At 39.0% G+C, this 27,703-nt stretch overlaps 1 protein-coding gene across 1 annotated transcript; it reads right to left on the bottom strand.

Moving 5' to 3' along the window:
* Nucleotides 1-1,056: 1,056 nt before the first annotated feature.
* On the bottom strand, nt 1,057-20,865 carry Syx13 (syntaxin 13). Its single transcript, XM_065221948.1, has 5 exons — nt 20,692-20,865; nt 2,533-2,869; nt 2,306-2,471; nt 1,959-2,250; nt 1,057-1,890 (listed from the first exon to the last, which is right to left on the bottom strand). The coding sequence occupies exons 2-5, from the start codon at nt 2,805-2,807 to the stop codon at nt 1,712-1,714; spliced, it is 912 nt and encodes a 303-aa protein (XP_065078020.1). The 5' UTR covers nt 2,808-2,869; nt 20,692-20,865; the 3' UTR covers nt 1,057-1,711.
* Between the last annotated feature and the right edge of the window lie 6,838 nt (nt 20,866-27,703).

The raw sequence follows: 27,703 nt of genomic DNA, 5'->3' as shown, positions 1-27,703 counted from the left end.
TACGAGGGAACGTCCCAATGAGTGGGGAGAAGAGCCCGCCGTCAATTCACGAAATGTTAATGACAGGGAGTTGGCAATTCCACTCTCCCCATCCAAATCGCTTCAATCCGGTGCCCTGGTGGTCCCATCCCTCCCCTTTGCGTTTAATGTGTGTATATATATATATAGTTATATCGGCATTACCCGTTAGATTTTGTCAACACAATTTTGACTTCATAGCCTTTCAAAATCTTTAATAAATGCAAATATTATCATCTGACCTATTCCGCGAGTCGTGCGAATCTCCACCACCAATGAGTCAACAAAAGTCACGCACTAGTGGGATGACTCTCCGTGCAATCAAATGAAGAGTCACCTCACACGAGGCGACCACCGTCACCCTACTAGCGACAGAGAGCCATACTACTCGCAGAACTGGCCTGCAGGTGACGTTTAAAGCTCCACAATTTTACTGAAAATCTAAGAAAATTATTAAACAGAATTTAATAATATAACTGCAGAGCACAAGCAGTTTAAATATACTGAGGACGTGTTGCCAAAATCGAACGGATACTTTATATGTTTATTAATTTATCTTACCTTGATGGACCAACTACTTACCTGTCCTTAATGGTCATAAGCTCCAATCGGTATTTCCCGGTAAATCCGATCACGATCCTTTACAACATTTGGCCGACCTAGTTGGAGGTTACCACCCTACACCAACGCGCATCATCGCAACCACTCAGCACTTTCTTCCTTTTCTCTAAATTGAAGGGCTTCTAGGGAAACTATTTTCTTGATACTTAGGCCTTCTTTAATGCACCAAAACTGGGTAAACTTTAGGGCCCCTTGTATTCTTTCAGAAATGAAAACGTCAAACCTTCCTCTTACTATAATGACTATGTCATCCGCAAAGCCCACAACTTCGAAACCTTTTGCTTTCAGGCTTCTTAGAAGAAGTTTGCTTATGTATGAATGAATACGTTTCGGAAGCAATGCATAATGTATGGGTGATTATTCCAAGCATTTGTTGAACGGAGAGATTAAGGGATACGAACAGCTTAAATTTTACAGTCACTGTTTTTGTTTATTTATTGATTATAATATTTTTCATTATTGTTATAATTGTTCGGTTCGCACTAATTGTACTGCAAAACAAGAAAAGTAAACAAACTGTTGTAGTTAGTTTCCCTAAACGGCTATAAACAGACGTTATTCTTCTACTGCAAATGTATCATACAACATTGACGAATTTAAATAAACGTCCTCTCTATATGTTATCTTCGCAACAAGCGCAAAATCAATCGATTAAGCAGACACTTTATTTGTTTTTTAAGTTTCCTAGTAAATCCGTTCGATTATTTTGATTCTGTTTGTATTCCTAACCTAGAGTTTGAATAAGTTTGATTTAGTTTTGTGTAGCGGTGAAATCGCTTGCTGAGGAAATCAAAACAAAAACTTCGTGTTGAATACAATTTTATGTTAAATCATTATGAATATCATGTTTACATGTCTATTTGTATCGAGAAAGTTTTGTTCCAGCCACATTTGTTGTATTCGAGAACTATGTTTTCCCTATTTTGTAGAAATATCTTCATTTATACAAGTAGAAAACGTGACCGAACAGACGACTTACTAAAGTTGTAACATTTGGATAAAAAATAATAACTCTTACAGACTAAAAATGAAAATCGACGAAACGAAGCGCACCATGGAGTGTGTGGAAGGCTTAATTTTTCAGCCTGGACACGATGATTCCGGTAATAATCATTCCCAGTATCACAGCAATGAGCAGCAGAATGATCACCTTGCGCCGGTACCGGTTCTGATACTCGACCGCCTTTTCCAACTCCGTGTGGCCCGACTCCACATTGGAGACCGCATGTTCGATGGTGTTCTCGATTGTGTCTACAGAAGAAAGAGCGCGTATTTATGTGTTTTAGCAAATCGTTACAATGTGCATTCATAGAACTTACCGATAACTTCGCTCTGCTGGTTGGTGATACTACTCAGTTCCTGCATGATTTGTCTTACGTCCAGTACGTCGGCTTCGATCTGACGCACCCGTTGCTCCCGTTCCAGTAGCATGTCCTGTTCGAACTGCAGATCCCGTTGAATCTGTTGTTGACGGAGGTGCTGTTCCTGCTGTTGCTGCTGGCTGCCTCCAGTAGCACTGCTACCATCGCCGAATCCTATCATATCGCGGTGCATGTCATCCTGCTGGGAGGCATTCACCAGCAGGACCTGCTTCATCTTGGCAGCAATGACCTACGGAATTGAGATATGTATACAGTAGATCTAAAGTACATTTGGGCAAACATACCTGCTGACTCTTGGAATACATCTGAACAACATGGGTAAAATCGGAAGTAAGTTTCTCGACCTGCAGCTTCTGTTGCTTATCACCTCTCCTCACCACCACCGTCAGCCGTTGCAGATCCTTGCTGGTGGTCGAAATCCTCTGGTTAGTGCCAGTTTGAATATCATGCCTGAAACAACGGAAAACAGCTCCATTAAACACATCAACGCCACCCAATCAACCATCCTTACACTTTATCCCGCAGCGTCTGATTATCTTTGGGCGTTCCGATAGTCCGGTTGGCTTTCTCCAGAAACTGCCAGCTCTGCTTCACAAAGATAGTATTGGCAGCGATGGATTCGCTCAGCGAAATGAATTCCGTCGGACTGAACCCGCCAAAGTTGCTCGCATCGGTCGACGACGCCATCGTCGTCACAGCACTACTGCTGGTTGCTCCGTAATCACGTGGTCCACTGCTGGTGCCGCCAGTTCCGCCTCGGGGTAGGCCCGTTCCTTCGCGTGACATGTGTTTCTGACCGCCGCTGGTCGGTGGCAATTCACCGTAAGTCGCGATGTCGAGCTCTGGGTCTCTGCGGAGTTTAAAAATCAAATGAGCTGACCGTGAAATTTTCGGATTGAAAGAAAGCGCACTAATCAGTAAGTGAAGAATTCTTTCACTACCGGGTTTAACGAGAAAGCAGATAACATTACGTTCGGACTCATGCCCGTAGCTGACTAATCAGGTTGATAACAACACCATGCATGTGGTTGCTAGCTAGGAATAAGATCAGTTTGATGACGTGCGTTTGCGTCGGTAAAAAAGTTGTCGTAGGTTTGGGGTAGAATGACTATTAGCTCAATCATACCAAGCTTTGATGATCGTTGGTTTAAGTGTACAGATTGGAGAATTGTGATCGTAATAAATTTACTGAACCTTGAAAATCTGCATTTGTCATCGCCATTCGACGATTTGCGGTGTATATATACTGTATATACAAGGTCAGAAATGATTACCGACTTCGGTAATTTTGAGCTGTTCGGTAAAATTCAAGCATTTTAATTTATTAGATTTCTCGCGTCACTTTTCAAAAGGTTCTAAGTAACAAATGTAAACAAATTGAGTTAAGCGATGCAAACTATTGCTCTTCTCTCATTGTATGTGATACAAAAACACCCATCCAAATTTACTTTCATTTATTTGAGATAATCATAGGTCAAAAATTGTCCAATGTACAATTTGAAATGATAGGTACATGATTGTTACTTCGGTCATTCGGACTGCCTAGCATGATTGGTGCTCATTTTCTAAAGGCGGGGCCAATCTAAATTTAAGTACTCTACTCTGAAATCTGTGTAAGGGAGTCATGTAGTATCATGTAGAACAAAACGTCCAATGTACCACTCATTGATTATGTCATTGAGAAAAATCGTCCAATGTAGCATGTCCGATGTCCAAACGTCTTATATGTTTTTTCTATATTTTAGCATGAAAAATTCAAAGTAAAATTATGATTTTACCGTTTCTATTGAATTTTCAACGTTATTATTCACTGACTACATTAACAATAGTATTGCAAAATGTATTGTTTCTAAGCAGTTAAAATAATAATCTGTCGAACTTCAACTTAGATTTTCTCAAAATGGTGGATATGTTACATTGGTCTATTTGAAAAGAGACGCGAGATTTCAGGTTTGAAAACAAGGAAAACTTGACCACAATGGCCAGATTCGAATATTTAATCAAGGCTGAAAGTGAAATAACTTCCTGATATCTTTGGAGAAGTTGTTAAGCAGATAGTTGACCACCTTTCGGCATGAGTCAGTTTCCGGTAGGTCTCAAGTCTGGTCCTGTGGAAGATCCGGAACATGCGTATAAGTGGTCAATTCATGAAACTGATCCTAGGACACCGTGGTTTTGTCTAAACCACTCATAGATGGTTTATCAGAATGAATTCGGATTTGTGACCAGAAAATGGAAGCATCCGTAAAAGTGGTCAATTCATGAAACTGATCCTAGGACTCCGTAGTTTGTTCAAAAACACTGATAGACGTCTCATCCGAATGAATTAGGAGTTCAGAACGGAATATCACATTTTTAGTACCACATAAAGTATACTATAGTTTAACCTGTTAAAAATCCCAAGTAACCAAAAGTTCTGATAAACGGCTATTTGTGGCTTAAGCAGCTTGGTTGGTGGTGGTCTATAGAATTCTAAGCAGCCTTATTTTTAAGTCGTTATAGTTCCGATATCATAATTGAAGAGCATTCTAAACAGCTTCTTGCGGAACTTGAACGGAACTTTTAGAAAATAAATTAAAAAAGGTTTTTGTCCTCTACACCAATTCTATGTCTAGTTCGCACTTTTATGAAAGTTATTTCTAAAGGCAGGTGTTAATGTATATTGATTTATCAGCATTAGTAGTAGAATTAGAGTTGTTTGAAGAATTAAACCCAGTCCTTCAGCGTGAGAGCCCCAGCACGAACCGCTGCGTCATCTAAGATATAATAAAGTGAGCTGTTGTCCCGCCTACTGTTGGAGTTTTCAGTGCCAGCTGACTGACTTGAATACGAAACAAAACACGTTGATGAATTTTAAATTGGTGTTTGCCCGGATGGTATTCCAACGTATTTGTGGCGCAGTGGCTAACGTTCGTAGATCGCATGCCGAATACACGGGTTCGAATCCAGGAAATTACTTTTTAATTATTTTTTTTTATGTTTGGATAGAATGTTGATGCACTGCATAAATATAAGAATTATGATTCATTCGGGCCACTGATCATTTAATATTTACGTACATTAAATTTTGTTACTAATAAAGACTTGTGCGGATTGCTTCATGTGGCTTGAAACTTCTGTAGGAACTTTATGGAACTTGAAAGTTCTGTCGGAACGTTATTTGAACTTTATGAAACTTGAAAGTTCTGTAGGAACTTTATTTGAACTCTATGGAACTTGAAAGTTCGGTCGGGACTTTATTCGAACTTTATGGAACTTGAAAGTTCTGTCGGAACTTTATTTGAACTTTATGGAACTAGGTTCGGTTGGAACTTTATTTGAACTTTACGGAACTTGGAAGTGATTTTAATCGTTGAATGTGGAACTTTTAGTTAATTGGGATGTTTACTATTTAACACGCTAAAAAATGATCAAATTCTCCAATTTTAAGAATTGATTCCTTTAACCCAGTCCCTTCAATATCGAGATTTATATAGGTAATATGGGTTTCCTTGCACCTTTTTAAGCAGATGTTCGATAAATTTGTCTCCCTATTCCCTGCGATTGTAATTCCCATATTTGTGATCGACAAATATTGTTCACGGTGTACATTTCCTTCTACGATGGGACCGTGAACTATAGCTCACGGAAACCATCATAAATTTCCGACAGTCTCTGTAATAACCATATAAAACTAGCCAAATTTAAATTTTGAAAATAAATAATAAGTTTGATAAAAACTCCCAATGAGCATTATAGTATATGTCAGCTCTTGATAATGATAAGGAAACCAAGGCATTCCACTGGAGACATATACAGTAATGACCCGATTTTGCCAGCCCCTTTTTTAAAATTGTTTTCTAATTTTCTACGAAACCCATGGGCTTTTCAGTGGTCTTATTGGACCAAAGTATACCTTAAACACCAATCTTGAAGATGCATGAGAATGATTTGGAATTACGATTTCATGACATTATTTAATGATAAAAGTCTAATGCGCGGAGGGGGTGGGTCGGGTCAAAATCGGGTCATTACTGCACCACATACTAATCTAAAGAATACAGAAAAATAATTGTTGAATATTACACCCAAACAGTCGATTGGTCATTCCGCTTGTTGTGTAGTATTACGCTGTACGATGTAATTAGAATTTGTGAACAAATCATGAATAACGTTGATTGATACATATTTCACAGACAAACAGATATAACTCTCACAAGTTGTTCATCGAACAAGCATTTAATGGTCAATTTAAACGTATCGTAGTTGGTAGTACCGCCACCTGTGGCGCACATAATCAATTCCTTTGCGTCTTACGTTTACACGGTACCGCCATCTGTTCAGCGTACTACCCACCACAATATACTCAACAGATGGCGGTAATGTTCTAGCGACGATGTTTTACAGTGAGAAATATTCAATGTGTTACGTCTGTTGGTCTGTGCATATTGATTGCTTTGTACTCATTAAAGTGATGAGCGGCGGTAGAAAAGGCACTCATTAGTGATCCATTACCACGTTTAAAACTTGTTTCAAGCAAAAAAAGTAGAAGGGTCTGTGCCTAGGGGCACGAACGGAAGCTTGACGTAGGACCGCTAGTGGACGGAACAAATGTGAACATTTAGTTATTTTAATTGATCAATCATCAATTATCTTAACTCTTTCTGTTTTTTATCTGTAAGCGTATCAAATTTGTATTAATTATTTCAAAGAGAAAATTGATGAAGAGAATCCAAGGGACTGTCAACTTGAGTATTTTCGATTCATCTACCCGACTTTAAAAGGTGTATTTTGATTTTTTTGATTTTTATGAATTTTTAAGTTTTGTGCATTTTGGTATTAAAGTGTATTCAATTCACCCCTCGCAGGATTTCCTTCTGAATTATATGAATGGGGCGAGGCGGAAAGTATCGTTTGTGCAGAATATGTAAAAAAGGAGGGACTTCGAGCGATTGAACTCGTGACCGTGAGAGCTAATTTTCTCACAAATTTGATTTTATTGGCTTTCTGGGGACTGAATATACACCCACAGCGAATTATTCCCACTTCGGTCAAATTCTATATGGATTTTTAAAACTTCCTACCAGCGTGTTCTGGAAAATGGTTGGACGATGATTAATCTCACCAATACATTCGGGCCTACAATTCCACACCTTCTATAGAGACTAGGTTGAGCCTTGATAGTTAGTTGTTTGCGGGAACTGATTGACTTGACAAATGTCCAAATAATACTCTTAACAAATTTATGGTGGTCCTGAAAAGGACCGTTTTGTAGTGATAGTTGAGTAATGCTGAGCTGCGCACGACGAGCTACTGATTCCGATCCTAGTCTAGCGGTGGGACTTCTTCCTCCTTCTCTATGGTTGCTCATATAGCTCTGCAGCTCGCCTTTCGTTGTTGTTGTTGTTGTTGAAAGCACTCCTGCTGCTGCTGCTGGACTGGACACCACCACTTACGGTGATTGAATGAGCACCGTTCAGTGGGACAGCATCGAATTCGATTTTTTAAGTCTGTGTTAGGGAATGCGCTGTTTTCAGACATTCGGTGATAATTTTGATCACCATTGCAACAGTTGGACATTTGGTATTTTTCAATAGTGACCTATTCATTCATGTTCATTTTAGCAGATTGGTAGATAAATTTCCAATCGTTTGGCTTGTTTAGAATTAAAATCTATCTGCTATTGGTCGAAACCTGACCTCTTTTCGTAATGCTGTACATTTTGGTTTTTTGAAATTGCGTGGATTCTATAGAACCTGTGGAGATCTATATAGCCCTGATGTATGTGTTGGTAGAGGGAAAAATGTAAACTTTGCGGGAGACGATGTCTTAAACGAAAGAAACGAATCGTGCGGAATGAAAGCCGAGGAAAAACTAATTGCACCAATATATTCAGGCCTACAATTTTTACACCTTCTATAGACAGGTTGAGCCTTGATAGTTAGCTGCTTGCGGGAACTGATGACCTTGACCAATGTCCAAATAATACTCTTTAACAAATTTTTGGTGGCCCTGAAAAGGACCGTTTTGTAGTGATGGTTGAGTAATTCTGAGCTGGGTTTTCAACACGGATGAGGCTGTCGAGCTGTATGTCGTTTGGAGCGAGGGTGACACGCTTGGCATAGATGACCGAGCCGCAGCGACTCACGGAGAGCTACTTTTTCCGATCCATAGCATAGCGGTGCAGCTTCTTCCTCTTTTGATGGTTGCTTATGTGGGCTCTGCAGCTCGCTGCTTGCAGGCAGCCTTTCGTTGTTACTGGAGAACAATTTTCAACGCCACACGCCGAAAGCACTGCTACTGCTGCTACTGCTGCTACTAATTTCGACGACCGAACACCACCACACAGTGATGTGGTCGTTGGGAGCGTGTGGTTCTGAGTATGGCGATGAGTGTGCAAAATATTACGCAATTCCATCCTCCCTATTCGCACGCGCCCGAGGATCGGAGGCGAATGCCACTTCGACTTGTGTCGTCTACTTACTACTCTCTGACGACTGTGCTGGGGAAGCAGCATATGCATGTAGGTAATTGGTGGATTTGTTAGTTAATTCGACGCTTTTGGACAATGCTGGACATTTACCAGTTTTTCAATAGTTTCTTTTGAAAATCAACATTTTCAAAGCATTGTTATCGATGCGTAGCCATATTTCTCATCGACTAGTGATAAAATTATTGAAACTGGGCCAGGGGCAGCTGAGTTATTAACGTTCAAAATCTTTCTTAATTTGTTACATGTTCCATTTTCGGTTTTCACAAAGTGTACCCCCATATAGAAATCAAAGACGTAGTCCTAGTCTAGTCTAGTCTAGTCTACACATACACAGCCAGTACTTGAAAGAATCCTGGAAAATGATACATCTAACATTTTTCTTGTCATTATTAATGCCTGCTGCACATCAAGGATGTGAAACAAACAATAAAGCGGCCAGGCCTACTGTGTAGCGTTTAGTTAATTTTTGTGGAAGTGAATGTTTACCATGTCTACTTAATAAGTATAGACAGTGGTTAACATTTAATCCACAGGTAATCAAAGAGCGGGGACATACCGTACCAACCGCTCCGTATGCAGGATTTGAAAATAGGCTATATAAATCGTTGGGAGTGACAGAGCTAAGAAAGTTAATGTACACTCCTTGGTTGCCCGATCTCCTGGGATGGAACACAGGTATTTACCCCTTGTGTTCGAGCGTACAGTCCTCCCTCCGTACAAGCGTGGACGGCACCGCCAACCCACTGCCATCCCTCAATCGATCCAGCCGACCTCAGTCGAAGGACAACAGAGAGCGGTGTGCGGACGTAACCTATACGGAGGGAATGCTGTATTCGCCTAGGTTATAGCGCCCTTGCTCGCTACCATTTTCTTCTAGCGGTTGGGACCTGAGCACTAACTCTTGTCCTAGCCCTATATGGCATATGGTTATAGCGCCATTACTCGCTTTCTGAAAAGAGAAGAAGGGAAGGGAAGGAGAGGAAAAGGACTTGGGAAAAGGAAATGCGGAATTCCTTTCCTCATTAGTATTTGTATCGTCAACTTTTATGAAAACTATATAAATCATTTTTCCTTGGTCAGAGGTATTATTACGACATTTGAATAAGATTGTCTTATCATTTGTTATTCAAAATTTAATGTTATAATGATCAACATAGCTTTGGATTATCCAATATAAATCGGTAACTCTGTCCTGCAACCGATGATTTTTCTAATCCGAAAACTAAAAGTTACGAAAAAGCACTTAGGCCTTCATTAAGTTCCACTTTCACGCGACGTTCAATGTTTCGCGGTTTGCTCTTTACGCATTGTTCAGGCTATCATAACAAGCTATGACCGGCGTGACGATTGCTTAAGCCCTGGTTAAACAAGTAAGTTATTAAAATGAAATCACGTTCCCGAAAGCAGTCAACAATGTATCTTAAACCGGATCAAGCGTGCGCCCTATTTTTCTAAACATTCCAACGCGTTCCGCCCAATATCTATCAATTACGTTTTTCTACAATAGTAGCCTGGGATGAATCCTAATTCGACCGACACGTGTTTGTTGAAAAATTATATTCTGCCTAATATCAGTAGTCAGTAGTCATTAGGAAACCTGTTACTATATTACCACATATGTATCCTTCTTTCATGAATTTGTTTTACGAACATGATCTAACACAACCTTTTTCTATGACAAAACTATATTCTGATAAAATTGGATCATTGCCTAGACCAACTATTGAAACTAAAGAACAAAACAATTGGCCACGTGTCTGGAATAATATTAACTTAAAGAACCTGAACTCAAATGAAAAATCTATTCTTTATTTACTTTATAATAGGAAAATTGATCACAGAGCTCATTTGTATCGCATAGGTATTGCTGACAACCGTAATTGCTTATCATGCGGATTTCTCGAAGATCTTGAGCATATATTTTGTAAACGTTTTTCGGTCAATCAGTCATGGAACTATTTTATTAGACATTTACTAAACAGATTTGATCCTCGTTTAATGCGCTTCTTAACCTTTTCCAGTTTGATAGCTCCAACCTTAGAAGAGTTTAGCAGGGATGAAAAAACTATGATTCTAAGAAAATATTATTTTGGAAACAGAACGACACATGATCTCCTTGCCTAGCTTCAAATTCTTCTTAGAAATAAATGCCTGTAATTAGTTTAGAATAGCTTAGCTTGTAAGACATGTTTATATGTTAGGATTAGAATAAAGATTTTATAAAAAAAAAAACAAACTAATTTTGACACATTTGACTGATGCAATTATTCATTCGTTCATTTATTGTATGTACTGTATGTATCTACAATCACACTTCTGTCTGGCAGTGGTCTGGCAGTGGTATTATGTATAAAATCTACCTGTAACCATTTTTTTTTTATGACTACAAAAAGTTTGAACTCTGGAGTTCGAAGGTGATAGCTCTACCGTATACCCATTAGCCCATTTCAAGATCGCATGCTTCCGAAGATTTTGCTTACAATAAGCCCCGCTCCGGTACAGTATCGATGCTGATAATGTACTGAAACTTTCTATAAAACAGTAGCGCAAAATTTGATTGACGCGTATTTAATGATTTAAAAAAAAATATTTACGATAGAATTACCATAGAAATCAAAGACGTAGTCCTACGTCAAAAAACAAAGTGTTAACTCTATTTATACAAGCCAATACTATTCCCCTTTTATGCATTGAATGAGTGAAAAAGGTGAGGCTCCCAAGCAATAATTTTTGTCTTATTGAAGTTTTATAGCAGTTGATATAACCAAATTATAAAACCTTCACTGACGACCACATTGCTTTAACAACCTGCTGACAACCGCTATACAGCCATGTCATGGCCAATTGGCCCAGTTCTAATGCAATCATTAAAACTTGATTTGCGAACTACCTTAGGAGCATAGGTTTTATGTCAGTTTTATCACACTCTACACGTGGTTCTTAACAATGAAAACATAAAACCTCCTCCAGGTCAGAAAGTTTTAACAACCTTTTGATGACTACCATAAAACTACCGCATAAATCGCTCCTGAAGAAGTTGATAAAACATGATACGCAAAACATTTTGACAACATTGAAGGGGGGTTTTTGGATGATATTTAATATTGAGAAATGTTTTATTGTGGTTTTATTCTTTCGATGTTTGATGTGAAATCATGATCCTTGTCAGTTGGTAATAATAGCTGATATTATTGTATATTGAAAATAGGACGACTTTATTACAATTTTAAACCAATTTGTATATGTTTCACAGCATGCCGTGTAATATTGATGGTGATTATTATACCAAATAGGAGCATAAATTCAGTGCGCCATATGAATACTTAAACATAGGGATATTTTTTATTTGTCTGCATTAGCACCATGCATTCAAGAGTAATTAAAAGATTATCTATATACTATAAAACAGTTACTACTGTTTAGCAATAACCAGTCACATATTATTTAATTATACATAGGTGTATGAAAGTGTTTTATCGCCAATGAATTAAAGCGTTATTATTCATACTGTGTGAAATTTGTTCATACGGCGACATTTTTTTCGTTATAACTCGCTACTTCTTAAAAATACCTCAATATAACATATTCTCCTAGATTGGAATTATATAGCATAACATAAACCTAATGGTTGTATCTTAGCATTTCGTAGTCCAAATTGAGAGCGTTAAGTTATATTTAAGCTCTATAACTAGCTTGCTGGTTTTATTAGGTACAGCGAATCAAAACAAAACAAAAACCATAGCAACCTGTCAAAAAGTCAACATTTCACGTGATCCTTCTATTTTCTCTTGTAATCAAGATGTAAGAAATGCTTGTTGGATCCACAAAAAGCTTTTTCAATACAAGGTTTAAAGCCGTGATGACAATACTGGCCATCTCCAACCGGATTTAGTGGAACTATCTGCGTTGTTTTAAGAAGGGTTCATGGATCTTTCGAAATGTGTATCGGAAAGCCGCTTGTTCAATATTTTTAAGAGCTTCTTCACCGCACTGTGCCTTATGGTATACGAGGGAGCCCATAACTATAGATCCTCCAGGAGTTTCATATTGGCGATCGTCACATCTTCATCGTGTTCAAAAGCACTGAAGGGGTTTTCATTTCGTGTATCTAAGTAGATTTGTTTTTTTATATTGGTTCCAATTTTCAGAGTATTTTTTGTTATTGTTGTAGTATATTTCTTATCTGTGAATCTTAGGCCTCTGATAAAGATGATAGTTGTAATGAGGCTTTAATGATGGTCTAAGACTGCTTCAAGTTTTATGTCGGTCATGAAAAGTAAAGGTTTTATTCTGCAGTTATAAGTAGCGATACAGAACCACCTACAAGCTACCGTTAAAACTATGAAGTCTGAGTTTTAATTTAGTAGTCATAAAACAGTTTTATAGACGACTTGACGGCCTGATTTTATGACAAGCACACAAAACCGTAATACAACCACAGTCAACTCACGTCCGATTTACGTGAAATATCACGTAACTGATCTGTATTTAGAAAATCTCAACTGTTACGTGACGTTAGTAAAATTGACCTGCATTACTCGTCATGTCCACTAGAAATGTTGGTGAAATCGACCGTTTACAGATTTAGTGTGTTTGGGACTTCGATATTTCCGCGAAACAAGATTTACGTGATTTTCAGGTACGCAAAAAAAGTCAATATGGCGTCACCAAGCAGAACACCTCAAAAATTCATAATTTCCCAGTAGCTTGCTACAAATATTGGACGGTAATTTGATTCATTTACATTAATTTATATATGATTTTATGTAGCCTTTTTATAAATTTATAATTTCAGACGGTGGCATCAGCATTTTTAATCTGCAAACAGTTATTAATATTTTGACAGAAATAAAAAAAAAATCTGATGAACATTTCCACCTACCAAGTAGTCAATAATTTGCAGTTTTATGAGTATATATAAGTAGCAATTTAAACACGTGGAATTCATATCTACCCGATGAAATTGCATAATATTCACTGCTTCTATATGTAAGTTCCATTATTTTCATTCAAAATTCAAGTACGAATTATGTGAAAAGCATTTTAAACAAAACGGAATATCACGTAAAAGTTACCAGTTTTCTAGTAGTTTTCACCCCGATTTCACGTAAGCAGTACGTGGAAATCAGGACTTATTTACGTGAATAATTATGTATATAATCGAAGCTGAATTTTGACGTGCAATTCCGGTAAGTTACGTAAAATTAGAGTGGACGAAAACCACCTATGTTTTCACGTAAATCGGACGTGACGATTTTTCAGAGTGTATTCAATTATTTTTGTAGTGACTCCGGTATAAAGGCTGACTAAAAGTAAATTGGTACGCACAAAAAGACCTGCAATTCGTGATTCAATAAATTTAAAAAAGTTCATTAATGGTTGCTTTACAGTACTTTTATTAAAACTTCAAAGTTACAGCATTACATGGTTACATTTCTCCAGTTTGAAAGAAATCTCGAACCTTCCTCTTGATGGAGCCCATCAGCGCCCACACAGTGGGAACGGACACGGAATAAGCGCATTTCTTCCATGTTGCCCGCATTTGCTGAATGTCGATTGGTCGAAATTCCGGGCAATTCGAAGGATTCATTAGCTTGGGGACAACAAAATTGATCTTGTTGGAACCACCTTGGAGTAGAGTAGTGGAGAACCAGCTGGCCAAATTGGGCCAAAAGATGACTTTTCCCCTATGCTTGCGGATGAACGGCAATACACGCTTTTTCATGCATTCTTCGATGTAAACTTGGGATGTCATCGTCGAGGATTTGACGAACGGTTCCGTTTTCAGGCCACAACTGCAAATCGCTTGCCAAATCATGGCCTTCTTCGCGAACTTGTCGGCAAACACGAACTTGAATCTTCCCGGCACCTCTCCACGTCCAGTCGCGTTGTAAAACTTTCGACCGGGAAGCTGCTTAAAATCGAGTTTGACGTATGTTTAGTCATCGATTAGAACCTTATGGCTGAGGTTAAGACCATTGTTCGCGCATTCGGATATAAATGTGAAATAAATTAAATGAATGGTGCCAAAGTTAACTTGAATTGTTTCTTTTTACTCCCTGAAAATTTGGTGATAATCGGATATTAACTCGAATTTTGAGAATGAATTTTGTGTGTGTGGATTTTAAACGGTACACCCTTTACTCCAAGACATTTGACAGCATTAGAAAGTTCCAAAAGTGTGCCTTTCAATCTATTGTCGTCTAATGAAAATTTATGCCTTCGCGTAAATGGCACATTAGTACACAGTTCGAAAAAGAAGTGTAAATTTCTGTTCAATATGATGCACATAAATGGAGCGTCACATATCATATACGTTTACATTATAAAGGGTGATACGGTCAAAATTAGGTCAATATCAACTTGACGTATTTCTTTCAATTTTGCATTTAAAAAACCTGAACACCCCTCATTTTGAAGGTGTGTGTGTGTAGAATGTTGCTCCTATTTTGATTTTGGAATTCACTCTTCAGTTGTCAAAATGCCGTCCAAGCAAGAAGAGCAGCGTATCAAAATTTTGCTCGCGCATCGCAAAAATCCGAGCTACTCTCACGCAAAGTTGGCAAAATCGCTAAAAGTTGCCAAATCAACCGTTACAAATGTAATTAAAGTGTTTGGGGAACGTTTGTCGACAGCCAGGAAGTCTGGATCGGGGGGAAACCGGAAGCCACTGAGACGACAAAGAGAGTTGCCGGTAGTTTCAAGCGAAACCCTAACCTCTCTCTCCGAGATGCCGCAAATTAGCTGGGTGTATCGTCTACAACCGTGCATCGAGCCAAAAAACGAGCCGGACTATCGACTTACAAGAAGGTAGTGACTCCAAATCGCGATGATAAACAAAATACGACGGCCAAAGCGCGATCCCGGAGGCTGTACACGACGATGCTGACAAAGTTTGACTGCGTGGTAATGGACGACGAAACCTACGTCAAAGCCGACTACAAGCAGCTTCCGGGACAGGAGTTTTATACGGCAAAAGGAAGGGGAAAGGTAGCAGATGTTTTCAAGCACATGAAACTGTCAAAGTTCGCAAAGAAATATCTGGTTTGGCAAGCCATCTGTACCTGTGGCTTGAAAAGCAGCATTTTCATAGCTTCCGGGACTGTCAACCAAGAAATTTACGTGAAAGAGTGTTTGAATAAACGTCTGCTGCCTTTCCTGAAGAAACACGGTTGTTCCGTACTGTTTTGGCCGGATTTGGCATCTTGCCATTACGGTAAAAAGGCCATGGAGTGGTACGCCGCCAACAACGTGCAGGTGGTTCCCAAGGACAAGAACCCTCCCAACACGCCAGAGCTCCGCCCAATTGAGAAATACTGGGCTATTGTCAAGCGGAACCTAAAGAAGACCAAAAAAACTGCTAAGGGCGAGCAGCAGTTCAAGGCAAACTGGCTTTCTGCGGCGAAGAAGGTGCACAAGGTGGCTGTACAAAATCTGATGGCAGGGGTCAAGCGTAAGGCCCGGCAATTCGGATTTGGAAAAGCGGAAGCCTAACTGAATATTTTTCCTGAATTTTATACTAATTGAACTTGAAAAAGAAATTTAATTTGATTTTTTAAATAAACGATTTCACCGATTTACACGCGTTTTCCCTTGACCAAATTTTGACCGTATCACCCTTTACATCATGTAAAGTTCTGACACATTTCATGCAATGTAGCAAATATTGTATACAAAAGTCCATCTTTGTAAACAACATTGTTTATAAGTTGGTCGGTTGTGTGAAATGAAATACAAGTTTACGTGAATGAATGTTTACATCACAATTAAAATTCAAATTTTTTATCTGTGTAGTTTTAGAAGGATTTATGTTCAATCCTTCCCTATCACACCACGATGAGACAAAATTTGCCACGTACAATTATGACTATATCATCGGCGAAGCCAATTATTTCGAAGCCCTAGGTGTTAAATTTTTGTGAAGATCATCAACTATTACAGACCACAATATAGGTGATAACACGCCTCCTTGCGGGCATCCGTTGGTTGCTCTTACACTGATGAGTTCATCATAGTTGTAGCCATTGACTCGTGAGATGAATTATCGAATGTACCTTCAATGTCAAGGAATGCAGCAAGTAAAATTTCGTTTGCTTCAGTAGTAAAATTACGTTTATTTTCCATTGTTTATGATTTTACATTGTTAGTACATTCCAATTGATTAGCTTGAAGGGCTCTTCATCTTTGTTTAATTTGTTATTCTAATTTACGTGTTTACGTTTTTTCAACTAGTTTACAGGGCTGCATTTTGCTTGATTAAAAACAAAAAACTATTTTATATCCTTCCGAACTAATAATAACTTAACCTTGTAACGGGTCGGGTGTTTTGGACAGGGAATTGATTACAGACTTCACTTAAGCGCCAGGTAGACGTGTATACCGTGAAGAAAGCGCGATTCTCAAATGGACCCGTCCCGGTTCAGAAATCTCAGGGCGAGTTCAATCCGAACTCAAAAGGCGGTAAAGTGGTTTCCGAACTCCAAAAAGTTAAACTTACTAACAGGGGAAAAGCCTCATCATATCGGCAATAGAGGTTTCCTATGTTGGTTTGCCTCTAATTGCCTACAGGGATACGCGATACACGATACGCGAATATTCCAATTAGATGCTTAACACAAACTACCCAACAAACAATTTGAGTTGATCAACAGCTGATTAAGCTATTTTTTAGCTGAAGAAGCTTGTTTTTGCCTGAATAAGCTCTTATTCAACATTCAATGTTTGTTGGGTACTACGCTTCAGATCCCCTCAAAGTAACCCTAGGGTCGATAGCCTACTTTTTTTATTTCCTGGGTGGATTGGCGGTTCGGTGATACGCTGGGTGACGCCAGTGGGTGGTGGTTTCCACTGATTGCGTACGTCCTCGTTATACGACGGGGTCGTGGCTTCGATACGATCACCCCCCGCGGCATGCACCCTATGTGTATCGGATCGTCGAGCGTTATGTTTGGTGTACGGTGTAGCGAGATACACCACGCTGCTGAGGTGAGCTTCCAACCAATTTGTGGCGAAGCTTAGCTCTACAGTTCACCTCAACAGGTGTCAATCTATCTGCAGATGGCATTCGGGTGGCGTACGTCTTGCAAAGTTAGGTTATCGTTCGGTCCGAACAATAATGCCGAACCGTGGACTCCGACGCTCGGTCGTGTCGGTCTAGCGCGAGGGGGTCAGACGGTTCTGGATTTCCGTCCCAAGGGGTGCACCCTTGTTTGAAGGGATTAATCCTGTACAAACTGTGTTTTTCACACACGTGGTTTCAGACTACCGCACTTCTCGCATTAGATCTAAGTTTTCTGTAAAAGCTATTTTTATTGCTTCCTGGATATCTAACCGTTCTACTCAGACTTCGACCGTGTTCACTTCAGCGCAGTTGATCTATTAATCCTCCAATTGATGCGTTCTCTTTTTACTCTATCCGAACCGAAGTCTATCTTGTTGGAGTTCGGTATCCATTCATGACCATTCGGAAGAGTATTTCCGTTGGCATAAACTCTACCTACCGATTGTCAGTTGGAATCCCTCATCTGATATTCTATTTAGAGTGGATCCAGAGACTAGGCACGTGTTGCTCAAGTGAACTTAGTATGGCAATAGGGTTCTGTAGGTTTCTTTTTATTTATTTAAATTTTTAAATGTACATTTGTAACCTTGTTACAACCTAATTAGAAAGATCCCTTATGATCTGGTGATTTAATCTCAGGCAGGCGTTTATGAACTTTTCGAGGCTGAGTGTACTCCGCTCCTCAAGTGTCTGAAGAGCAGCCAGGCAGTGGATCTCAGAATTCCGAGTCCGCGGGGGATTCTTGAGGATCATCCTAACGATCTTGTTCTGGATCCTTGCAAGTTTGAGGTGATGGTACATAGCGCTGCTCGCCCATATTGACGTTCCATACTCAATGACAGGAAGGATGATTGCTTGTGGATGGCAAGCTTGTTTTTGAGGGAAAGGGTGGACTTTCTGTTGATAAGTGGGTAGAGTGACCTAATCATTCTTTTGCTTTAATAGATCTTTCTAGTTTTGTAACAACTGCCACACTGCTGGTATATAGCTTAATATTAAGCTTGCTCGAAATAGCTTTGTTAGAATAGGCGTTGCAAAAGAATATTTGGATCGAAGTTATATTCCATAAATGTTCGATATTGCTCCTGGGATATTTCAAAAGTTACTGGAAGGAGATCAAAACCGAAGTCAGGAATCATACTTACCTTACCAATCAAGCTAAGGCCTTGTTGTCCTCTGCTGTCCGAAGAATTCTTCTGCACTCTACTCGATCCATGGCCACACTTCGTCAGCCTCGTAGTCTGTGAAGGGTCCGCAGGTCGCCTTCTACTTGGTCGATCCACTTTGCCCACTGCGTGCCTCTTCTTCTTGTTCCTGTTGGGTCGCTTTCGAGAACCATTATCACTGGGTCGTCGTGCGGCATTCTTACGACGTGCCCAACCCATCGTGGTTGCCCATTTTTTGCAATGTGAATGATGGATGGTTCTCCCAGCAGCTGATGCAATTCGTGGTTCATTGGCCTCCTCCATGTTCCGGCATCCATCTGCACTCCATCGTAGATGGTACGCAACACCTTCCGTTCGAAAACACCACGAGCATAGTCCAGGTCTCGTGGCCGTAGACGACCACCGGTCTAATCAGCGTCTTGTAGATAGTCAACTTCGTGCGGCGGCGAATTTTCTTCGACCGGAGCCTCCACTGGAGTCCACAGTAGGCACGATTTCCTGCCATAATGGGTCTTTGAATTTCTCTGCTGGTATCATTTTCGGCGGTCGACCACCTCAATTTTGTCACCGTCAATCTGAACTCGGGGTGGGAGGCTAACATTGTCTTCCCTAGAACCTCATCTTCTCATGTATTTCGTCTTCGATGCGTTGATAGCAAGTTAAATCCGCCTAGCTTCAGCCGTCAGTCTGATGTACGTTTCCGCCATCGTCTCAAAGTTCTGTGCCATAATGTCAATGTCATCGGCGAAGCCAAGAAGCTGGATGGACTTCCTGAAGATCGTGCCACTCGTGTATATCCCAGCTCTGTTGATCACACCTTCTAACGTGATGTTGAATAGCAGACATGAAAGTCCATCACCTTGCCGTAACCCCTTCGAGATTCAAAGAGACTCGAGAGTGTCTCATCACATCACCCGATCCATCGTCGCCTTGACCAATCGCGTCAGTTTATCCGGAAATCCAGTCATGAATCAGTTAAGACCAAATCAATAGTTGAGGGAATTCTTACTTACGTGAATAAAATAGTTAACAACATTTTCATCGCTCAGAAAATTGTTTTTCCTGCTTTTCTTTGTGATTTTCCTCCATCCAAATTTTTCAGATTATATTTTATGTGGATTGCATTTGTAATTTCCTTATCATTGTACTACAAACAATTTGTTCTACGATGTTGGTTCATGAGTAGTTAATTTTCAAAGTACGTGATATCTGTGACAGACAACCCGAAAACTTCAACAAAAGCTTTCCCGGAAAATTTGCCATCCAAACGTTTTGATAATAAACTATACCTGTGGGCGAAATTTCATACCATTCCAAAAACCTTCGGCCTAAACCTGTACGATAATTGAAAAAAAATCCCCTATTGACAATATTTCCGCTCTTGTGGTGGGCACTTAAGTTTTCGACTTTTAAATCGGTTTCTTGCCGTACACTTCTAACCCAGCCACTGTTTAGTTGCTATGAACAGTTCGATCCAAAATGTGACATCTACGTCCGTATATAACAAAATCCCCGGATTGATGTTTAGAAATCTCTTGTTCGTTGATTATTTCAACACGAATCCCGACTAGGTTCCCACAAACCGGTATCCATCAAATAAGGAATTCAACGTGCAGAAAAAATCTTAAGCTACGAATCTTTCCGCTGGGCAGCGGGAAAAGCCATACAATTTAGTTATATCAACACATAAGCGAAATTTGATACACTGCGTAGTTGGGACCCCGAAGCCAAACACTCTCAACCGTCTTGCTATATGCCATCGCTCGCACTTAATCTCAAATGTTTATAATTTGATAAAATAGTAAATATTACAGCACTCGTTCTACATGATAGATTGCGCTATATAATTACTAACATAGTATCAAAGTTCAGCACACAATGAGTCAGATAGAATTCTAGCAACATAGTACGGACACGGATTCGATATGGCACAGTGAACCAATTTTCCTAGGCTCAGTTGACTCTACTTACACCAATCAAAGTAATCCTTTATCCGCACCAATCGCTGGGGATGTTTTCACTGCTGAAAACGATCGCGAAAAGATTCACCAAATATCACGATTTTTACTCGAAAACCGTGCAGAATTCCACACACGCCTAGTAAAATCACTTTGTCGTCTTCGATATTATTGCTGACTGCCTTGCTTTGCTAGTTACTTCTGCCATCTGTCAGATACGGGCCAAGGAGTTTGGTAGAGCAGCATGGCTGACTGCGATGTTCTCTGTCCCGTTCTAATTTTTGTTTTCTGCTGCTTGTTTATGTTTACGATTCGGGTTGGCTTTGTCAGTAGGCTAGCATTTGGCAGTGCTGACGATTTGAGTTCGGATTTGAGAAACATTCGGTAGGTTGTGGTCATTTTCGTCATCTTCCAATAATCGACATGAAATTTGGCAATCTTGGACGAAATATATGTTGTTTCGCGTTCTAATGTTTTTTTTTTCAACGTGCTAAAGAAAGTAAATATTTCTGAATTTTGACTGTCCCTTATTCTTAAACTTGTTCCGTCTGTCTGAATACTGTATAATATTGTCTTGATGTTAATTTTTTGGTTTAAGAATTTTAATCAATCTCCGCCTTCTTTGCAGATACTGCAGATACTTCAGGAAAAAAAATAGTAAAACAATTTTGGTCAGACCTACGGAATTAATAAATTAACGAATTAAAAGCCTATGAATTGTAATTTATTAATTCATATGTTAAATAGCCATTAGATCAGGTCTGAAGGAAGCCAGCATTAATCGATCATTTATTGTATTTGTTACAGTTTAATTAGGAATACAGCGGAAATTTGCTCGTTGGTTGGGCCTCCGCTGGCAGGGGCATGTCCCAACTAAAAAGCAACTGGATGTCAAAATCTCATGTGAAATTAGATTTGACAATTATACAAAAAAAAATCCCCCAAGGGGTAACTCGCTTTGAATTGCGCAATAATTTAAACGATTGCAAACATTTGAGTTTCATTTGAAATTCTAGAAGAAAACAAAAAACATATATTAAGAACATCAGCACTTCAAGCAACTTGCTTCTATCCGAGGTGGCTTTTGATAACTCTTCTCAACCACAACAAAGGATGCGCATACCTCCCAACCAATTTTAGCCTTCTGTCAGTTGACCAAACTAACGAACCGAATTCGTTAGTTGGGCCAAGGTGGTAGCCCAACCAGCAAATTTCGACTGTAGTTAAACATTGATTCCACATTATCACATTTACTTGATATGGCAACATGTTCCAGTTCCATGATGTTTGATGCTATTGTGGGGATAAAGCAAAGAAAATGAAACAACTATAGATACACAGTTCGCCTTGAAGCATTCATACAGATGAGTGTGAGTGAATGAGAGCGTTTAAGGTTGATCAGCTGTTCCAATGTTTGCGTTCATGCTGAAGTCCGAGTAGCTGTCAATGATGTCACTGTGTAGCTTTGAAGTTTTGCTATGAAGTGAGGTATAACGTACGGGTTTATTCGAGCAGTTTAAAAATACGGTTAGCTTGATACAAGTGGTCCATTTATGTTCAGTTACAGTTTCATGATTAGAACAAAAATATGTGCGTTTCCAAAGGGAATTAAGTGGAAACTTTTTTCAGTGTAGAAGAAAAAAGATCTCAGTCTGCCTTTCCTCGACATTTATCATGTCTCGGTAATTTTCAAACTCCCTTTAGTTTTGACTCACTCTTCCTGACTTGATACTTCCAGGGTGGTTCGTGAACCGGGAATAAACCGTGAATCGAAAACAACCGGGAATTTTATTGGATCCTTATTATATATTTTTTCCTTTAACCGGTACTACAAATATTTTTTTACTTCAGTATACCAAAAATTAAATCTGAGATCTATAAAACAATTGCCATTTGGAATATTTTTGTTAATTTTAAAACGTTGGCAACTAAATTTTCACGTGGCAGAACCAGGAAAATGACTCCATTTGTAGGAATACACGTCCAGAATTTTAAATTGTTACACTTTTCTTAAATTTCCAGCCTCATAATCTTGAAGTTTTCCAAGACCTGGATATTGAAATTTGTTCACAATCAATCAATCAATCATAAATCGTGAAATTTTTTGTTAATTCTGTGTACGGAAACTGGATTTATTTTTTATTTTTCAATGCTTGAATTTACTATTTTATTTTTCTTTTTAACTTATCTTAGGATATCTTTGCAAATTTTTCAAAGATTATTTTTAAATTTCTTTAGAATAACTTTTACTCAATAATCCTATAATTCTGTCTGGTATTCCTTAGAAATTTGGTCCATAACTGTCTCGAAATTCAGTGCAAAATACTTAAGGAAATGTCTCAAAAAAAAAAAAAAAAATATTCGTACAAATTCCTCTGCTGTCAGCGAGGAATAAATTCTATATTCGTACCCGTAGGTACACATAGCTCACAAGCTTTCAATTCTTCATCTATACCTGCTGCTAACAATGTTCAGCAAGTAAATGGAGCTACCTATGCTTCTATTGCAACTAGTAGAAATCGAAATCACAATTCTAGCCAACATAATTCTAACGGAAATTTGGATGATTTTGACTTGCTCCTAAAATGGATTTTTTACAGAAATCATTAATCAACATGATTACTGATATGCTGAAAACTAGCTCCATGTTTGATGCTATTTAAACTGGAGTGAAATTTGTTAATAACATAGTCCCGACTTTCAAATTCAGTAATGGAATTTAAATCATTAAATATTTTGAATTGGATTGCTCGATCTCTTAAAGATTATGAGGACGAGCTATTTAACTTTTTGCGAGTTCATAACGTGCATATTGCCGTTATAACTAAAACGTTCCTTAAACCTGACCTGTGGTGGCGTTGCCATCATTGTTCATAGACGAATCAAACATAAAATTATTTCTTCATTTGAAACCAAAGTTTTTGAAACTTTGGGAGTTTCTGTCGAAACAAAATTTGGACAACTTACGTTTATAGCTGCCTATCTGCCATTCCAATGCGTAGGCCAGCAAAATAATTTTCTTAAGGGTCATTGGTCTAAATTCTTCATTATTGGTGATTTTATTGCAAAGCGGTGCTCACGGAACAATGCTCTAAGCAATTCCAATGGTAATATGTTATTTGAAGATTGTTCTGCAGGTTATTACACTATTCAATATCCAAACAGCCCAACATGCTTTTCTTCAGCAAGAAATCCCTCAACTATTGATTTGGTCTTAACTGATTCATGTCAACTTTGTAGCCAATTAGTTACCCATGCTGACTTCGGTTCTGATCACCTTCCAGTAATCTTTGAAATATCCCAAGAAATAATTTCTAATCCCAACAGGTTTACTTTCAATTACATAAGAGCTGATTGGGAGCAATGTCGAACATCGAGTTTAAATCTGATTCAATTATAATAGACGATGATCTTCAGCTCTTGATCCGGCTGAAAAATGCCCGTAGGAGGCAATATCAAAGAACACGCGATCGTGCCATGGAAGCTATCGGGCGGGATTTGCAAAAACAAATTAAAATGCGATTCTCTGCCCTGACGAACAAAGCTTTTGAAAATAATTTTTCGAAATTAGACCCGAGTTCCAAACCCTTTTGGAAACTCACAAAAAATTTGAAAACAAAAAACCGCAAAAGCCTATTCCACCGCTTAAAGAAGGTGGTAAAATTTTGATCACTAATTCGGAAAAAGCTCTGAAACTTGCTAAGCAATTCGAGAGTTCCCATAATTTCAGTTTGGGCCTTACTAGTTCTATTGAGAATCAGGTTGCTCGGGATTATCTGAATATTTTCTCTCGGGAAAATATTTTTGATGATTCCTGGGGGACTGATTTGGACGAAGTAAGATCTATAACTAAAAAATTTCAAAATATGAAAGCTCCAGGTGAAGATAGAATTTTCTATATCCTCATCAAAAAACTCCCAGAGAGTACCTTGTCTTTTTTGGTAAAATTATTAAAAAGATGTTTCCATTTGGCATTTTAAGAGATTTTAAGTTCCATGCGCATTCAAATTTTGTTTTGAGGCCGTGATCTTCCATATTGGAAAATTTTCCTCGTTTCAGAATAATGAGATTATTTATTAGACTGCTATCTTGAAAAGTTCCCGAATAGAAATTTACATTAGCCCAACGTTTGATTCTGATGTCTACATCAGCATCGAAATCAAATGTATGCCTGATGTCAAACATTAGAAAACATTATGATTTAGTTGTATTTAAGCAACGTAACATGGTGTATACATCAGAAATTTTGGAACAAAATTTTGCCATTCTAATGTCGGTCTGACGTCAAAAATTTCAATCTATTGACATTAGAACCAAACGTTTTAAGGATGTTTTCGGATGTACAAAACGTTAGAACTAAACGTTGTTCGGATGTTTTTAATTGTACTTCGTGTTTGTTGTTCTCTGATGTTTTCAGATGTACAAAACGTTTAAAGTAAACGTTGTTTGAATGTTTTCAAATGTAGATGTTTACTAATGTTTTTAGATATACAAAACACTAGAATCTTACTTTTCAAATGCTTTCAATTATATTTACAACACATTAGAATTAGAAACATGATCGTGTAAACACTACACACCATTGTTGTTAGATAACATAATAAAAATGCGTACATAACTGTCAATGCTGAAGCTCCCGTTTCCCACCAGTCAGTTAACTGACCTTAGCTAACCTAATATCATTGCGGCAACTCTCTATGCGGCAGGGGAACTATGCCATTAGCGCGCTAAGAGTTGTTAGACCACTGACATAGGCGCCAATTTGTAGGTGACGAGGCACTTGGTGACATTACAGCGAGCTTGACGATTTTTGCAGCATTTTTTTTTAGCAAACTACCAGTTAAGGTGTGTAGTGTTTACAAGATCTTGTTTCTAGCTCTAATGCTTTGTACAATTGAAAGTATTGAAAAAGTTAATTCTCATGTTTTGCACAACCGAAACCATCAGAAAACATAAAATTGTACAAAAAAAGTCATCCATTCTGGTAGACTATCTCTTAAATGCATAAAGAATAGCCATTGCTTAAGCTCCCGTTTCCCACCAGTCAGTTAACTGACCTTAGCTAACCTAATATCATTGTGGCAACTCTCTATGCGGCAGGGGAACTATGCCATTAGCGCGCTAAGAGTTGTTAGACCACTGACATAGGCGCCTATTCGTGGGTGACGAGGCACTTGGTGACATTACAGCAAGCTTGGCGATTGTTATAGCATTTTTGAGTGAACTACCAGACAATCATGACAATGTGATCGCTGCGCCTCCAGATCTCTGCCTGTTCTACAGATGATCCAAAAATGCGGAAAGTTTTGGGCTGCCAGTCTTCTACCTTATTGACGAACTGCAAATATATAATAAACAAAATTATTGTGCATGAAAAATATGACAATGGACAATGCTTGAGGAGCACTGGGAGTTTTCGAACGATGCGTGCTTAGGACCATCTTTGACAGGGTATATGAAAATGGTGTGTAGAGGAGAAGAATGAACCACGAACTGGCGTAACTTTATGGCGAACCCAATATCAAGAAAGTCGCTAAAGGTGGAAGGGTACAATGGGCGGGACACGTTGTAAGAATGCCGGACAACAATACCGCAAAAATGGTGTTTTTCCTCAAATCCGGCCGGTACAAGACGCAGAGAAGCACAGCGTGCTAGGTGGTTAGACCAAGTGGAGCAAGATGTAGGAAGTGTGGGACGCTCGAGAAATTGGAGATAAGCAGCCAGGGACCGAGTTAGTTGGCGCAACTTTGTTATACAAAACCAGATTTAATGCCTTATTCATACTCGAATCGGTTGAAAAATACACTTAATCTTCTAGGTTACTCGATATCCATCCATTGCAAACAATATTTTGATAATTGTTTGTTTTGAGAGCTGGTGCGCAGGTAGATTGAGGTTAAGGAAACGCCACTGCTTGTGGCCAATCTTGGGTACCATCATAAGGCTTGATGAAACTTATTCCACCCGGAAACATGTTTTTTTTCGGAATTATGAAGTCATTATACGTTATGATGACATTTTGTATTTTTAAGTTACAAGAGGACGTTGCAAAGGATGAGTTTGACGTATAAAACCTGTGGATTTAATTTTCAGAGAGTCGCAATCAGCGTATTCATTAAATCACTTATGGCTAAGCTCCAATCGGTATTATCCTCGGATTAAATAACGATCAAGAATGTCCGGCTGCTTTGATGTCGACATCAGTTATTCGCTATACAAACAATTCTCAGATCATCCAAACAGGGGCGGTATTAAAAGTTAATCCGAGTTGGAGCTTACCGCCGCTTACTCTCTGAATCCAATATTGATAGGCTGAAAAAATGGTTTAAAAATGGAACCTAAATCCAAAATTTCATAAATTTTGGTTCACATGAACCACAGAGAACAGACATGGAGGCTCGAACAAAATTTCTCTAAAAACTTGTGTAAAGATTCCTATTCGACTTAAGCGCCACTAACAGCGACTTCCCCACTTAAAAAAATCTCTTTGAAAACATGATGGCGCATGCGTTGCACAAATTACACTAGACACTAAGTGCTAGTAGCGCCAAGTGGCTATTTTCAACAGAAAATTTATAGATACTAGCGCCAAATTGGTCGAAAGTGGAAAATTTATAGAGAAAATCAGGAGATGCTAACACCACGTAACGGCGTCCGACACATAGATATAATTTGTATTGCAAAAGTAGGACATATAGAAACAATCTTTGAAATTTTATCAGTGTACAGGAATTCCCATCAAGACCCGTATTCGGTTTCCCCATCGGGACCCGTATTCGGTTTTCCCATCGGGATCCGTCTACGGAATCCCCATCAAGACCCGTATTCGGTTTCCCTATCAAGACCCGTATTCGGTTTCCCCATCGGGATCCGTCTACGGTATCCCAATCGGAATCCGTATTCGGTTTCCCCATTGGGACCCGTATTCGGTTTCCCCATCGGGATCCGTATTCGGTTACCCCATCGGGATCTGTCTACGAAATCCCCATCAAGACCCGTATTCGGTTTCCCCATCAAGACCCGTA

Source organism: Ochlerotatus camptorhynchus, unplaced genomic scaffold, assembly GCF_037179485.1.
Source record: "Ochlerotatus camptorhynchus isolate MF236.1 unplaced genomic scaffold, CSIRO-AGI_Acam_v1.1 ptg000150l, whole genome shotgun sequence".
In the NCBI taxonomy this organism is placed as follows: domain Eukaryota; kingdom Metazoa; phylum Arthropoda; class Insecta; order Diptera; family Culicidae; genus Ochlerotatus; species Ochlerotatus camptorhynchus.
The sequence above is the reverse complement of the archived record's forward strand: the minus strand, read 5'-3'. Positions and strand labels throughout refer to the sequence as shown.